The 17,398-nt window shown below is 40.5% G+C and overlaps 2 protein-coding genes across 3 annotated transcripts in view; one reads left to right on the top strand and one right to left on the bottom strand.

Annotated features, from left to right (window-relative positions):
• TFB1M (transcription factor B1, mitochondrial) overlaps window positions 1-6,674 on the top strand; it is a 51,099-nt gene extending 44,425 nt beyond the window's left edge. The window contains exons 7-8 of the mRNA XM_069954574.1: window positions 3,414-3,541; window positions 6,422-6,674. Of these exons, the coding sequence (XP_069810675.1) occupies window positions 3,414-3,541; window positions 6,422-6,674 (381 nt within the window). The remainder of the gene's footprint in view (window positions 1-3,413; window positions 3,542-6,421) is intronic.
• Window positions 6,675-7,634: 960 nt separating this feature from the next.
• The window catches only part of TIAM2 (TIAM Rac1 associated GEF 2), a 208,183-nt gene continuing 198,419 nt past the window's right edge, over window positions 7,635-17,398 (bottom strand). For both annotated transcript variants that reach the window (XM_069954907.1, XM_069954908.1), the window contains exons 24-28: window positions 14,269-14,327; window positions 11,862-11,967; window positions 11,412-11,499; window positions 9,967-10,121; window positions 7,635-8,983 (exon numbers count right to left, since the gene is read on the bottom strand). In XM_069954907.1, coding sequence (XP_069811008.1) covers window positions 8,322-8,983; window positions 9,967-10,121; window positions 11,412-11,499; window positions 11,862-11,967; window positions 14,269-14,327 — 1,070 coding nt within the window. In that variant the 3' untranslated portion in view covers window positions 7,635-8,321. The remainder of the gene's footprint in view (window positions 8,984-9,966; window positions 10,122-11,411; window positions 11,500-11,861; window positions 11,968-14,268; window positions 14,328-17,398) is intronic.

The raw sequence follows: 17,398 nt of genomic DNA, 5'->3' as shown, positions 1-17,398 counted from the left end.
GGGGGGGGGGGCTCAGATTGTGGGTACAGAGTCGCTCTAAGACTTGAATTCATGTGTACTAGCTACACCTAAACCACTGATTGTTCCTTATATACTATATGGATTTGATGTGCTTATATAAACAACTGAATGCAACGTCCTTTGTGTTACTGCAGCCCTGAGCCGCACCGATTACCACCTCGCTTTGTGGCTTTTATTAAACGTTATGAAATCGATGCCGTCTTGTTCGTTTAATCAGTGTGTGTGCAAAATAAATAGTCACAAATCAATCATCTGACTGGAGTGTCCTTCCACAGATAAAATAGCTGGCTCTTCTATTAGTTGCCATAGCTACGTCGGGTACATGATGGCTTCAAGTGCCGTCTCACTTTGCTCATAGAGAATTTTTTTTGTTGGAAATAACATTATCTGCATACATTTATAGTGATAATTGATTTGGGGAGGGTTCGTCTTGTACCGTCCATCAACCCTCTTTATTTGCTTTGTTTCTAGGATGTGCAGATACATTTATTCCAGCAGAATTCATTTATGCAAGTTTTTTTTTTTTCTTTCTTTTTTTTTTTTTCCCCAATCATTTATGAATATAATGAATTTGGTAGGAGGAAGTGATGGAACTTGAATGTGTCATTAGAAAATTACCTATTGTTTAAATCAAGTTTTTAGGTTAAATATACAGTGTATTTTTCAGTTGTTTGTTATTGTTAATTTTTCTAAATTTTCCATTTTTTGATTATTCTAAAGTCATCCTGTAATCTTGATGTTTTCTCTTTGGCCACTGGCCTTAAAGGGGTATTCTACTCCAGAGCTAAAAAAATTTAAATGTTTTTATACCTAGTTGGCCTTACTCCCCATGTCCCCCATGTCTCGTCTTTCTAGCTGCCGCCGTTCCTGAGTTACAAGTTTCTCTAAAAGCCAGTCTATATCTAAGATGGCACTGGCCAGGAAACTACATTTCCCAGCATGCATTGCGCCTCAAAGGCATCTGCCAAGTATCTACCTTATCTTGTAGTATCTGTTGAAATGGATGCAGCCTATGGCCTATAGCTGTGTATCTATGTCTTCCTGGTAGCCTTAGGGCAGTCCCCAAATTCTGCAGCTGCGGGGAACATTGCAGAACCCCGAACATTTTGACAGATTCTCTCAACACTAATCTTATGTTGTGTGAAACCAGTGTGCTTAACCCCTTCATGAACAAAGGTCACTGATGCACGGATGCCCACGTGTTTTCCTCTTCGCCTTCTAAGAGCCATAACGCTTTTATTTTTCCACTTACAGGGCTGTCAGGGGGTCATTGTATGAAGATATCTTCATGTGGACATAGGTCTGAATGATATCTATGAACCAGGACACCCTTTTATTTCAAAATGACATATCTGAATACCCCAGCAAGTAATGGGTGTTGGGGCCTATCTTTAAAGTGTCACTGTTGTTCAAATTTTTTGCAGAAATCAATAGTACAGGCGATTTTAAGAAACTTTGTAATTGGGTTTATTAGCCTAAAAATGCATTTTTATCATGAAAAAGCAGTTTAAAGCTCTCCCCCCTGTCTTCATGATTGTCTATGGAGAGGGGAGGGCAATGAGGCACCAAAACAGGACAATAAAGAGTTAATTTACAGCTACATCACCAGGCTCCTCTAAAGTCAGCACTGACCTCTCTGACCTTGGAATACCGGCTTTCACACAGCTCCCACCATGTAATCCTTTGTTCTCTGCTGGTGACTAATCTCCCCCCTCCCCTCTCCATAGGTTACACAGGGCACGTCTGATGTAAACAAGACGTGATTTCCTGATAATGAGCAGTGAATGAGAGGAGGGGGGGACCTGGGGAAAGTCTTTCTGAATGCAGATAATGGTAGATTTGCCTAATAAACCCAATTACAAAGTTTCTTAAAATGGCCTGTACTATTGATTTCTGCCAAAATAAAAGAAAAAGACAGTGACTCTTTAAGTCTATGTTCAGAACATAAAGTGGGCGGGACTGGTGCCCTTTTATGTGTATTCTATTGGTATGGGGGTTAGTGCGATTCTTTTATTCTGTAGTTTTAGTTTTATTTTCGCCTGTCGAAAGTGTGAAAAAGTCATATAAAATATTCACAAAATAAGTCTTAGTTACAATTGTATATGTCTGTAAAATACACATAAGAAGATAAAACTGAAACAAATTGAGAATATACCCTAAAAGGTTCGATTCTTGCCAGAAGGCGGTGCAGTATCCACTTGTCAGTGGTGATTCTTCATTTTCATATAAAGCTCGAAGGTCTCTTAAACATCAAAGATTGGTTGTAAAAATATCTTAAGCAGCAAATATCTTGCTAGAATTTTACAAGATTCTGTGTTGCTTGTTGCCCATTTTGTTGTTTGTATGCTCCTACTTAGGGGGCAATCACACATTACGCGCACGATCCGTAAATATGGAGGATGTGCCACGGAATGGAATACAGAGCTCCCGGTATCATAATTCATTATGATGCCAGGAGCTCCGAAACTGTTTAAATCTTCGTGTTACTGTACTGACACAGCCGGGTGAATATTTGAACCGTTTCAGAGCTCTCAGCATCATGATGAATGATGATACCAGGAGTTCCGAATTCCAGTCCACAGCACATTGTCCTTGCACGGAACGTCATTACAGAACATGTAAATTCCCCATTAGAAAGTAAATAATTCTTATATTTCTTATAGAATTCTGTCCGTCCATAACCTGCTTTCTGGGAAGGTTTCTTAGGCAGGATTCACTTCTGCTTTCTAGGTTCAGGGCCTCCTTCACAGATTCTATATGGCACCCCAAATTACATTAGTATCTTTACTTATTTTGCATCCATTTGTAATTTAAAGGAGAAGTTCAGTAAAAAAAAAAATAATTAAAGTATTGTATTGCCCACTAAAAGTTATACAAATCCCCAATATACACTTATTACGGGAAATGCTTCTAAAGTGCTTTTTTCCCTGCACTTACTACTGCATCAAGGCTTCACTTCCCGGATAACATGGTGATGTCACTTCCTGGACACAGGGCACTGGAGGGACACTGAGCATCCCTCTGCCATCATCCTCTCCAGCAGCCCCAGCCCGCACAGCTCTGGGAGTCGGGTCGTGACATCACTATGTTATCCAGGAAGTGACATCACTATGTTATCCAGGAAGTGACATCACCATGTTATCCAGGAAGTGAAGCCTTGATGCAGTAGTAAGTGCAGGGAAAAAAACACTTTATAAGCATTTCCCGTAATAAGTGTATATTGGGGATTCGTATAACTTTTGGGGGGCAATACAATACTTTTCGCCAGACTTCTCCTTTAACTTCCCAGAGGTGTCCTGTGACTATAACCACCTTGTCATTCCATACAGTATTTCTTCCGCTGCTAAGTCAGTTCTGCTTTACTGTATCTTTGTGTTTTCTTTATTTTGCAGGTAGATGTTGGTGTGGTGCATTTTACACCGTTAATACAACCAAAAATAGATCAGCCTTTTAAACTCGTAGAAAAAGTAGTGCAAAGTGTCTTCCAGCTCAGAAGGAAATACTGCTACAGAGGAATCTCGTAAGTGAAATATTATCTTTGTAACTGCAATATAAAATGGATGTTAAACCAGGCCAGTATTTTATAATAAGCTTTATAAACCATGATTACCATTTTAAAGTTTACCTGTCACCAAAAAGAAAAAACTTTTGACATGTCGGAGAGACGTGAAAATAGGAACAGCATCTGTAGTGAATCAAGTCCAGTTCTTTATTACGTAATCCAGTACAAGGCTATGTTCCCACTGTTAGTTAGTGGGAACATAGCCCCAAAAGGCATTTTTGTACAAGATTATGTAATAAAGAGTTGGACTTGATTGGCATCAGATGCTCATGGACCTTCCGGCTTTCAGGTCATCTTCTCACATTTTGGTTTGTGGGCCTCCTGGCGTGCTACTTGGGACAGTCTGTGAAATAGTTTGTTCTTGGTGCTTGTTTGACTTTTTGTGGCCATGTCAGAGAGTTTTTATCACTCAAGGTCTGTATTTTCCGACCCCGACCAATCAATAGAATGAGCGGGGAGAGGACCATGTTGCCGCGCACTTCTCCATTTTGAATATACAATGGTCGTCCTCGAACCAATTAATATTGTAGCTTTAGGGACCACTGGACTTTTGATTTTGACAGCATTGTATCCATGACAGATATTTGCCTACAAAGAGTCCTACCTAAAAGTTATAAGCGTGCATAAGCTAGATGTGTAGGCAAATTTTTGAGATACTTGTGTTTCACCTGTTGCACACTTCAGTACAATAAGTGCATCCATATTGGTTTGTAAATTTTGAACTATCTTCTGCTGAACCAATGATGAACGGTCATCTGTTGACAGAGCCATAGGATGGCTTCTTATTGATGGGACAGTTTGTATTTTTAATACACCACTGAATGCATTGCAAAATGTAACTTTAGGGGATTTTTTTTTCTGGGGGGGAGGAGAGAGTGTAGAAGTTATTGTCTCTTTTCATTATGTTTAAAGGGAGCAAGATGCCCCAAAACAACAGTTCTGGCATTGGGTATTTTTTTTATATGGTGTCCAGTATGCAGGATATATAATGTAATATTCTAGTTGTTTAATATCATAAGGTTTGGAAATGTGTAATATATGCACACATGCATTATATTTTATCAGTCTTATAATAAAGCACTTTACTATTATGACCTAAGATGACATCACTTGGAGCTGTAGCGCCTGATCCTGCCACACAGGGACGCACCAATGTGGCAGCTTCTATGGTCTCCACTGGAGAGGAGCAAATTTACAGTAGGAACAGAAGCGAATTTCTTTGTTTCTATCTGCATTCTGCTCATCAGGCTGGGGGCTTTAATGTCCGCTCTGTGCCACTCCTACCAGGGTGCTGTGAAAAGATGGATCTAGTCCTAGAAAATTTCTGAATACTGTAAATTCACTCATCTCTGTTCTCCACCTTATTTGCTGTTGTGTCTATTACACAATGGCACACGATGAGCATAATATATATATATATATATATATATTTTGGCCTTTAGTTACATATTATGCTACCCTATGTAAAGTCTGCTTATAAGCCGGCTGCTCCATGCCATTCTTTCCCGGGTGCCTGGAAAAGCTGGATCCAGTCCTGGAAAACAGCCAACTGCTAATGAAACGATTCGTTTGGTTTATTCTGTAAATTTGCTCATTTCTAATCAGGATGTAATAGTACAAGAAATGTTGGGAGAGGGTTAAACTAGAATGACTCAAACCCAATCCCACATACTCCCCGTATTTATTAGGACCAGCACGCTCATATATTGGTTTTAAATTAGACCTGGCCTCCTTTTCCCCTAAATGAGGTGCTGGTAGGAGGCCATACCTCCTCCCTGCCTTCCTGTGGGGATACGGCAGGCATACAACAGGGAGAAGTAGCGATCTGTGCCTCTTCTCTGGCCATAAGGTTCATAAATTTCCCCCATTCTGTAGGAGATCTTTCCCAAAAATTACTGTGGTTCCCTTTAAAAGTGGTGAAAACCAATCAGCCCATTTGCGCTGATTGGGCTCTCAAAATGGCTTCAAGCGCCTCACAGACAGCTCTCTGGTGGTGTCAGGGGATCTGCGGTAAAATACATTTTCAATCCAGCGCCAGGCAGGGGGAGAGCCGTGAACTAGTCATGGCTGTCTGTCTTGTTAGTGTGCTCTGCAGGGTGGGTGGGTCCTTGCCCAATAGCGGGCCCGAATTTTACGACCTCACCATAAAGCTGGCTACCAGGTGTGTGCAGCATTTCTGGGAGCCCAATCGGCACAAATGGGCTGAATGGTTCCCTTTAAAGGGGCAGGGGTGAAATATGTTTTATTCCACTCCACACTCTGTGACAAGAGAAGTGGGTTCCTATTGACACAATAGAGAATTCTAAGAATGGCACATGTTGTTTGAAAATCAGGTGCACTGTCTAGTCCAAGTTTACACTTCTGTTAGTTGGCCTACTTTTACACAAAATGGTTCCAGCTAAATTTGGCGTATTTAGGTCATACACTTCCCAGCTATGCGCCATTGTCTAAAACACATAAAAAATGTGGTGCAAGTCAGCGGAGCCATATTTTGGGCATAGTCAGTTTTAGCTAATCTCCTAATTTTCAACATTAGAAAATGAATTGTGAACCGTTGCGGACGACTAATAGAGATGAGCAAACTCGCATAAACCTAAATGATCTGTATCCATGCTTTCCAGGCAGCAGGATTCAGATGCCGATCATTCAGGTTCATGTAAACCCAAACTTTCAGCAAGTTCGCTCATCTCTAATGACTTAAAAGGCTTCTTTCTTTTAAAATATTGTTTGGCTACAGCGCTACAGAAAATCCCCCGTGTAGTAAACAGCTGAACACAGAAGGTTCGGTAAGTGCGGATTATATGATATATCTGATATATAGTTCTCTCTTCTATGTAGATTGTTGTTCCCAGAAGAACAGCGAACAAAGTTTACTGAGAAAATCCTGACTTTAGCCGATGTAGAACCCACCCTGCGACCCTCTGAACTGTCAATGAAGCATTTCCAAGGTTTATGTAATGCCTATAGAGAACTCTGCGATCAAGATCCAACGTTATTCTCCTATAACTTCAGAGAAGAACTTCGTCAGAAAAGAAAAAAATGTCAGGATACCCCGGATACCCCGACCAGTGAAGAAAGTGAAAGACTTTGATTGTAGTAGGTAAATAATAACGTAATACCATTCATAAAACACAAAAAGATAACGTTCTACCACTAGTGCCAGGTAGTTGTGGCGCAAAACAATTTACTGTAAGAAGTCGTAGCCAATTTACTGAAAATAAGGAAACTTGAGGTAAGGAACGTTACTTCCAGGAGTGCAGGATTTTTGATTTGTGACTTTTACAGTTCAACCTACATCCATATATTTGTGCAATGCACAATTGTTTTTATATATTATCTATATATTAAACAATTCTTGGTTTTTCTATATAATTTATGACTAAAAGAAAAAAAATAAATAAACACACACTTGCAAACTCCACCCCTTTATAGGTGTAAGTAAGGCTGATTGGCTTGGGGTACTCTGGTACTTTAAAACCTTTTATCTATTAAGGTTGCGTTCACACGTACAGGATCTGCAGCAGATTTGAAGTTGCAGATTCAAAGTAAATCTGCACCATCAAATCTGCTGCAGATCCTGTACGTGTGAACGCAACCAAAGGGTGCGTTCACACGTATAGGATCTGCAACAGATTTCATTGCCCACATTAGATTCAAATAAAATCTGCAACTTTAAATCTGCTGCAGATTCTGTACGTGTGAATGCAACCTAAGGGTGTGATCACACATACCAGATCTGCAGCCGGTTTCACACAAAGTTCACAGCGAAATCCGCTGCGGATCCCAAACTGTCATTTTCAATGAGATTACATACTCGCAGCGGGATTGTCATTCTGAGTGTATGTAAGCACCAGCCCCCTTAACCCACCGCCGCCCGGAGCATACTGTACCTGTTTTACGCTCCGGCTGCATCTGAGGCTCTCGGTCCCTGTAGGCCAACTGCGGATTAGATACGTATGATCCCACCCGTAAACATACATTTAACTAGGATATACAATATAGTAAATGATATCACACCAATAAAAAAAGATTCCACAATGATTTAGGGCAACAACTCATTTACTGTACAAGATAAAGAAAATAAAATACAGCCAACAAAAATATTACAGTACAAGATTTTCTTTTTATACATGTATATTTATAAAGTTTTGTTTGTTTTTTTTTATAAACCATATTGTGGCGTACAAAATGAAATGCCTGCACACTGGTGCACCAAACACAAAAATAACTTAAAGAAATGCCCTAAGCCTTCGGTCACCGCCGACCCCTCGGAGCCGTAATTCATCCTCCGTATAATATGTAATGTCACGTATCAGATCTTTCGAGGATTTTTCGTTTGTGCCCTCAACTGCTTTATCCAAAAATATAAACTACCATCTCATTGACGGCATGCATACTGCGATACTGTATTTTATACATTATAGAATAAGGACAACATTTTGATCACCTTTCAAAAAAGTTTTGAATTTGGTCAACTTTATTTTTTTTTTTTCCAATTCACAATAAATAAAAAATAACTTAAACCATATGTGGCAACAATGTAGTGCACAAAAAGAAAAAAAAAATTAAACAGATACAGTAAGTAGTTTTTCCTCAATTTCTAGTCCACTTGTTTCTTACAAGGAAATCCCAGATATCAGCCAGCTTGATGCTTCTGTTGCTTTGAGACCCATGTCCATGTCATTGCTATATTACATACACTTTATACAAGCTGGGGTTTCCTCCCTGACTAGCAGAGCTACGACTTACCACAGCTCCCGATAGTTTCATAAAAGCACTCTTCATTGACTACAGATGTTAAGCTCTGAAGACTGAATTCTCTCTCCAGAATGGCGTTCAGGTCGATATTTGCAGAATCGGAATGGCTGTCGAGAGATTGTTGGTGTTCCTTCATTGCATGTATCATCCCCTTTTCCCGTTTTGTGGTAACCTTTCGTTTAATCGGACAGAAATGACCCCGTACCAGTTTAGGGTGGTCCTCGTGTTGGAAGTTACCCTCTGCATCAATCATTTTGGGCTCCGCGTATTTTGGCTCAGTTTTGGAATGTTCCGAAATATTTAGGTTCTGGAAGTGTACTTCAATTCCTTGATTTGGGCTGTTCCTCATACTTGCCGAGCTGGTTGTCACGTTGGACAACCTGTAATCTTCATCATCATCGCTAAGAATATCCGATTCCTTCACAGATGTGTACGGCAGGGCCACGACATTCTTTTTTAGGTGCTTGACTGGAGAGAGTTTTTTGGACTCCTGTAAACTTTCTATGGTTGGACAACCACTACTTTGTGTACCGCTGCTCAGACTGCCATCATCTGAATCTAGTCCATTTCCCTTGTCTCTTGCATTGTTGCCCCAATCCGTACTAGAGCTGTGCTTTAGCACTTTTAAGGACCTGGTTGATGCTGTTAAAAGGTAATATTTTATAGTTTGAGTTAGAAATTGTTTAAAGTGTAGAACAGATTTAAATTAGGTCACTGGTAAAAATAAAAAAAGTACTAAATTGGTTAAAAGGGCTACTCCAGTAATTTTTTTTTTTTTTAGTTATATTGAGTTCTAATTTACGTCCAAAAAAAAAAATAATCCAGTTTGCCATTACTTACCAGCTGCTGTATGACCTGTATTCTCTTCAGTCCGACAGTGTTCTCTCCTGCCACCTCTGTCCATGTCAGGAACTGTCCAGAAGAGTAGCAAATCCCCATAGAAAACTTCTCCTGCTCTGGACAGTTCCTGGCATGGACAGAGGTGGCAGCAGAGAGCACTATGTTAGACCGGAAAGAATACACCTCTTCCTGCAGGACATACAGCAGCTGATAAGTACTTAAAGATTGAATTGAGATTTTTAAAAGGAAGTAAATACAAATCTATATAACTTACTAATGGTAGTTCATCGGAAAGACACAAAATTACATCTGAGCACCCCTTTGACAAGCAGGAATAACATTTAAACAAAAAATGGGCAGACTGGGTAAAAAAAAAAAAAAAAAAATTATATAGGCACCACTGCTAATCCCTTAGTGCTTAGGGTCCACGCTGATCTTAAAACGCTTGATCCCAACCTCAACACAAGGAAATCACTGGCCTTCCTTCCTCCAACCTATGCTAAGATAATTCATGTCAGTCTACGGGGAGAATTTATCAGTAGTAATGAGTGAACTTCAGAAAAGTGTATCCTGATTCAGCCACATTGGGTGCCGCCCTAGAGAGTCCTGGAAAACATGGCTACAGCCACAGGCCATAGGTTGTATCCCGGTGTCCCTAGGGCAGCATGCAATTCCTCCAGATGCTGGAAGTTGAATACTGTGCTTCTTGATAGTATAGAATTATCCTGATCCCAACCAAATTTTTCCTAAAGATCTCAAAAACTGTACGTCTGCTTGTTACATACCTAGTTTTGCCGACATTGGAACTCTGTTTCTTAATGGACCCAGTCGATCTTTATTAGTCTTTTCCAGGGGAAGGTCACACTTAATGTTTCGTCTTAGGTTTTCTCTCAGAATTGAACGTATCACTTTAATTGTGCTGGTCTTACTTTCACAGTCACTACATGGATTAAAATTCACAGGTTACAAATATTACTTTTATACAAATTGTTTGACCTTTGCACCTTACTTAGGATGGTTCCGTAAGTATGCTATGTATACATAAAGTTTCAATACAGATTTTAATGCAGCAAGTTTTTCATTCAAAGTTAGTAGGATACAAAAAAAAAAAAAAAAAAGGAAAAGTCACTTCTTATACTATGTTCTCCCTTCTGGAACGTAGCGGGGAAAGCCGTCCATCTAGTTATAATCACGGCCGTAAATAATGATCATGTATATTATTTGCGGCAGTCTTTGTAATGAGACGGCCACCTTTCCCCGAAGGGGAAACATAGCCATAAAGAGGTTATCAAGCCCTATAAAACTGATGACCTACCAAGAATAGGCCAACAGTATGATAGGGGTACTTCAGCTTTCTCATGTTTAACCACTCATAGGAAATGGAAAAATAGAAGGACTCAAATTTGTATTGACCCCAGCTCCTCCCTCTCTCCTGTGACAAGGCATCACCCTCTGACATCACAGGAGGCTTGTCTGGATCTTGTCTCTGAGCTCTAGCCCCACCCCCCAACTGATTCACTATCTCTGACCAGCCCCTCCAGCCTACATCACTGATTGTGCAATAACTTTGTGAGGGGAACGGGCAGGAGTGCTTGGGGAGGAGAGTGGGCAGGGTGGGAGGGCTGTTATGGAAAGCTGAGGTAAAGCAATGCTTTCTGGAACTTCTAGTACTGCTCAACCATAAAATACACAACTAAGACCCCCAAAACAATGGATCATTGGTGGTTTCAGAACTGGGGCAGACATGTAAGGAGTGCTATATGCCAGAGTACCCATTTAAATTCACTGGGGTTTAATTCTTGTCACCCCCATCAATCAGCTGTTTAAAGAGCCCATGGCGCTTGTGTGAGTGCCCCCTAGGCCATCAATTCTGTAATTCTGGGTAGCCTCTAATATTTTTTTTTTTTTTGCTGGCTCCCTGGCTATGTTGAGTGTCACAATGCTTCTGGGTCAGAACACCTCTTTACATACAGCATGTGATTAACCCTTCACAATTTGTATGGTATCCAACAGGAAAAAGCTCTACAAGAAGCTGAAGGCCTCGTACACTGTGGGTGCCCTATCAGGGCTCAATACATAACATACCTAATATAACTATGTGCATGAGCCCTATAGGTGTAAATATTCAGTAGAGTGTTCCAGGTCGTTCTCATGTATATTCTGGATAATTTAATATGTAACAAGAGAAATAAAAAAAAAACCTGTTTATGATACAACCAATTGCACTTACCTACTACAGAGCTGAAAAATAGTCTCTGGTCTCCCTTGGAGTTCGGATTTTGTATGGATAAGTTCCCACAAGCAGTTATTTTCTGTTCCTGTGCAAAATAAAAATGGAATTTCAGATCATTTTCCATTGTTTAGCTATAAGGATCCTTCTTCAAACACAAGACAGAGTTATGTATGTCCCCTGAGATGAAGGAAACCTGCTTCAACCCACAATGTAGACATTTACTTGGCATCCCATGACAATACATATACCAAATATAATATTCAGACCCTGAGTGTATATAGTGTCAGCAACTACTATATACATTGCTGCCAATTGCAGCAAACCAATCCATTCTAATAAAGGCAGCCTTGTTGCTCAGCATTGTGCACGGCCAGGCATCGCTCTTGTTCGTGCTTCTTGTGCTTTAGAGAACAACCAACAATTTCCTATCCAGAGATTGTTAGTTACCTGCAGCATTTCCCATCCGGACCTGAACAGCAGACAAAGGAATCAGCCAGCGGAATTTAAACTGATCAATATCACCATAGGTTTGAGAGGTTCGGGTAGTCTGACTCTGTACAAGAAAAAAAAAAAAAATTTAAGAAAAAAAAAAATATTAATAATTTTACCATAATAGAAAAGCATGAATGCTTCTTATACATACAATAAAAAGGAGCATAGAAATATTGCCCATAGATTGTCCAATATTATACATATTGCCAAAAAGTAAAGCACCTTCCGACTTATAGAGCATTTTAACTTGCAGTTTATGCTTTTCTTTGATTTTTGATTATTTTAAAATGTGAAATATAGCATAACGTGTCATGACTAAGTCTAATACGAATGTTTTGAGAAAACAAAAAAATACTTGACCACCAATCCAAAATACTTCAATGTTGGGCAGATAAAGAGTCCCGAAATCCTTTATGTCTCAATAAGACACCCCACTGGACTCCTAAGCATAGAATGGAGTCCAGTAGGCAGTCTTACTGATGCTTGACAGCTATTTCTATGCAAAGTCAAATAGATTCTCAGTCACTAAGTAGGACCACCCACTGGACTCCTAATAGAATCAGAGAGGATCTAATATATGAGTGACAAATTAGATTAATTTTCCTACAAAACTACATATCAATCTGCTCAGCCTTCCATGATCCCCAACATGCTGCCCACAGGTTAAATGTTATGTTCCACACGACAACAAAAAAGCAAAACTTTAGCAGAGACATCCCAGAGATGAGGTTATCTTCTGCCCAGTGCCTCAGGCAGACTATGAGACGATTGCAGATAACAACGATCAATGCTATGCAATGGGGTAGCATTGACCAGTGTATGCAATCAAATGATTACATGTAATAGTCCCCTGCGTGGACATAAAAAGTGTATTAAAAAAAAAAATCACCATTTTTTCCAATTTACACATTTACATATAATTTTCCAAAATACTAATGTAAATATTAAAAAAAAAAAAACATATCTTGGCATGTGCAATTGTCCAATCTATTATGATAAAAAAAAAGGGAAAAAACTTGTGGATTGCAGATTTTTAGTCACATAAAAAAATAAAAAGAAACGTTAATAAAGCATTAAATATGATACTAATATCGTATTTTTCGGCATATAAGACGACCCCTGACTTTTAAAGGAGATTTTCAGGGGTTCGTATTATATGGCGTAAAATGTTAACCCCTGCCTGCCCGCAGCAGGGCTTACCAGTTGCAGCCCCGCTGCGGTCAGGCAGGAGTTAACTGAAGCAGGAGGCAGACCCCCCCCCCCACCGCCAGATTTCTACGGCAGCTGAGAGTCTCATCAGAGAAGCTCCGAGACGCTCGGCTGCCGGGAGAGCTTCGGGGACTTCCGTCGCAGGCAGTGTCTCTGCATCACGCTGCCTGCACCAGGAACATGATGGGAGACGCGCGACTGCCGGTAACGTATGAGAGGCGAGTTGAATTATTTGTTTTATTAATAGCAGTTGCCACATACGGTGCGGTTGTTTTTGAGCTCCCCCACCATATGCGGTGACCATACCCGGTGTATAAGACGACCCTCGACTTCTGAGCAGATTTTTCGGACGTAAAAAATATACAGAATATATGGTAACTAGAGATTGTGGCACAAAAATGAAGCCCCAGACAGTCCTGTATGTGGAAAAATAAAAGCGCTAGGACTCTTAGAAGCAAAGAGGAGAAAACAGAACCCCAAAAACTTGGCCTGGTCCTTAAAGCCCAAATAGGCAGCAGGGGTGAGGGGTTAAAGGACTACAACTAACATGTTATCAGTGTCAATGCTTTGATGTGACATTCTAGAACTTTACTTTTAAGAACTTTGCATTTATTAACAAAGAAATTGACTGAACATTAAATAATTGTGTCGGTAAAGCGCTGTCACCATCCTAATCTGCAGTCTATTTTCCTACAGGGCCTAATTACAAATGGTACATTTGTTCACGCCGCCTACACACAGTACTGCGTGTTTTGATTTTCTTCCCATGATTTACCCTTATAAGAGGATTCTGCGCCTCCCCCTCCCCCCGGCATCCCTTTCACCTTCCAGGCTGAGGTTTTACACTCTTTGGAGTTTGCACACTAATCCACTACATTGAAAAGGACAATTGTGGCTTTTTTCCCCCCAAAAGGTTTATCGTCATGAACTATTCAGTAAAATGTAGGGGAAACAATTTTCTGCTGCCAAAACGTTTCCCTTTCTAGATTTGTATTTTAATCTTATTTTTGGCAAGAAACTGTCCACCTATACTGCCCGAGGCGCTGGTTTTATGAAGGAATGACCTGCACAATAAGGGATTACGAAGAGAAAGCAAAAGCTACAAGTACAGGGGATATAGACCGCGCGCGGTCAGGTCTGGTGGAACACTTACCGTTTTCTTCTTCAGCTTGAAGTTTTCTTTGTGCACAAGAATGATCGCCCTTCTAAACACTGCAAGAACCATAAACAGGAGTGTGACATGGATATTTAGGACAACAGGTACACAGATGACATTCAGAGTTGTTCTGGTTTCATGTAAGTGTCTCACCGATTATCACTTCTAGCAGCGTTGCGGTACACCATACAGACTAGGCCAAGTAGGCCCACACCACACAGACCAGTGCCCGCTCCGCACAGACCATAGAGTGCTGCCCCATTACACAGAGCAATTATCTGTTGAATCAGGCTGATGGCCGTACATGGCTCAGTGTAATAGTGATGTACGGCTGACGGCTCATGACCATGTTAAAAAAAAAAAAAAAAAAAGGATACTTACCTGTCTACGTTCCTCTGGTGTCGTCCTGCCTTGTTTCTGTGATTCCCCGCCCACCACAGCCTATGGCAATTCCAAACCTACCTCTGAAGTAACAGGTCGCACAGCCAAATAACTGGCCACACGGGATCAGAAGTGTGGGTTGCAGCTGTCAGAAATCCCACATACAAGGCTGGAGGACACCGGGGAGCATGGGCAGGTAAGTATACATTTTTATTATTTTACACATTTAAAGCAAGGGCTGCATGGACATTGTTAATAATAATATATATATATATATACACACACACACACACATACTTCAGTCTTGAGTGCACTCTAAGACCTGGTGCAGGAGTGCCAGCAACGGAGAGTCGATAAATGTCTCCTCTTCTATATAATCAAGAAGTCGCAGCACATCCAAATCATGCAAAATTCAGTGTATTGATTTCATGATAAAAAATTAGCCAGTGCAACGTTTCAGTCTCATCTCGAGACCTTTCTCAAGCTTGAAAAAAGGTCTCGAGATGACACAAACGTTGCACTGGCTAATTTTTTATCATGAAATAAATACACTGAATTTTGCATGATTTGGATGTGCTGCGACTTCTTGATTATATTATATATATATATATATATATATTATATATACACACACACACACACACACGTTAAGCTGTATAATATGGTCCTTAGACACGTGCATTAGACTGTTTCACAATGAACAATATGAATCCCTATTGCTGTCCATTGTATTTTCCCATAAATAGCACCAATCTCCTGCCTAGAAGCATTGAAGTGCTGCTTCTGAGAGAAGAAAGATTCCTGTAAGGACCATCTCATCTAATGAAGCATGCAGAAAGCCAAATCTCTACAAAACCATGGAGTGTCACCCACTCGCTGCCGTCCTTGTTGCCAAGCAACAACCCATATGTAGTAAGGCAGTACTTAGTATGCACAAAATATTAGGTTGTCTAAAGTTCCCTATAGACGCTGCTTTTTGGCAGAGATTTAACAGCCTAGAGGTTCCTGTTACTCCCAAGTTTCCGCACGATACCTGCATGAAGAATGTGTTGGAGTTAAAGAAGAAAAAAAAATTCAAAAATTTTCCCCAAAATATGGAATGTGTGACTTCAGCCCTATTTGTATGTTGTTTTTTTTAATCCAAAAAGGTGTTGTTTTTTTATACTATATTCACCTTTTGTAGATGTGAGGAGTATATTCACCAAGTGTCATCAACCTCTCTAAAAATACCCCATCTATGTACAGTAACTGCACTGACGCATTGATGTATATACTTTGCATTGCAATGCGACTACGATGATTGCTGGGATTAGTCAGGCACTTTATGGCTGCAATCAGACATCCTGCACTAGTCACACATAATCCAGCAGTATAGGGTGGGTATATTTGATGCATTTTTAGAAGGTTATCATTATTAGGCTTCGGGTTTAGTGTGGATCTGTGGCGCCTTGCAAAGTTTTTACTTTCGACTAAGTGAGATAATATTAATTAAAGCAGAAAACTAGGATTCCAGTCTAGTTCTGTGGGCTGGAAATCTTAAAGAGTATAATTATTCCAGTAATTGAGCACAATCTATGTGCAAATAATCATCTTGGCCTCTGTCCTACATATGGAGCTGAAGCTGTAAATACGCACCGAACTGCAATAGATATCAGACGGCACAGCGAGGTGCAAGCTTAAAAGGGAAGGAGGAGCTAATACATGTGGTGCACACTAGGGATGATCGAACAGCGCTAATGTTCAGGTTCATACGAACTCAAATCATCGGTATTTGACTCCCGCAGTGTTCCTGTTCTGCCTGGAAAACAGGAATACAATCTATGGCCCAGGCTGTATTCCTGTTTTCCAGGCGGGACTTGGGCTGTCTCCATCTTCCCCACGGAACGGGCAGACTGCAGGAGTCAAATACCGATGATTTGAGTTCGTACGAACCTGAACTGGGAAAACATTAGATCTAGACTGACTACATCCACCTGGGGAAGCTTTACTGGAACAAAATTGGTGATCAATTATGATAAATGGAGCTTCAATTAAAAAAAAAAAGTAAATTTTAAAAATTAAAAATTGTCATTAAAAGTTAAACGTCTTCTTCTTCGGGGGGGTCATCCAACGCTACAAAAACATGGCCTCTTTCTTCCAGAGACAGCACCACTGGTTTGGTGTGGTTTACAATTAAGCTCTATTCACTTGAATGGGAGTTACAAAACTTGAACCCAAGCTGGAGACAAGAGTGGTGCTGTCTCTGGGAGAAAGTGGCCATGTTTTTGTAGCACTGGATAATCCCTTTAAAGAGGTATTCCAAGTTAGGGGATAAATGTTAGATCACAGGGGGGCCGGACCGCTGGGATCCCCTGTGATCTCTAGAATAGTGATGAGCAAACACTTCAGAACTTCAGCCCCATATTTCCAAACCCAAGCACTCAGCATTTGACTAGCGACATCAAGGGAAGTTAGTAGCCGCCTTAGGGCTGCCAGGAAAACTGCCAACCTTGTCAGCCAGCTTTTTCAGATGTTGGTAGTAAAATGCCAAGCACTTGGGTTTGGAAAATGTGGCTGAACCCCAACTTCCAAACTGTTCATTTATCACTACTCTGGAACTCATAGTTATGAACGGAGCAGAAACTCACACGTGTGCTCAGAGCTCAGCTTCATAGACAATGAATGAAGCACTGACGCACTTGTGCGACTCACCACTCCACTCGTAACAAGCACTCAGGATCCCGCTCCCGGATAAGCTGTTTTAACT

The sequence above is a fragment of the Dendropsophus ebraccatus genome, chromosome 15 (assembly GCF_027789765.1).
Source record: "Dendropsophus ebraccatus isolate aDenEbr1 chromosome 15, aDenEbr1.pat, whole genome shotgun sequence".
In the NCBI taxonomy this organism is placed as follows: Eukaryota; Metazoa; Chordata; class Amphibia; order Anura; family Hylidae; genus Dendropsophus; species Dendropsophus ebraccatus.
This window is presented reverse-complemented; position numbering and strand designations above follow the sequence as displayed.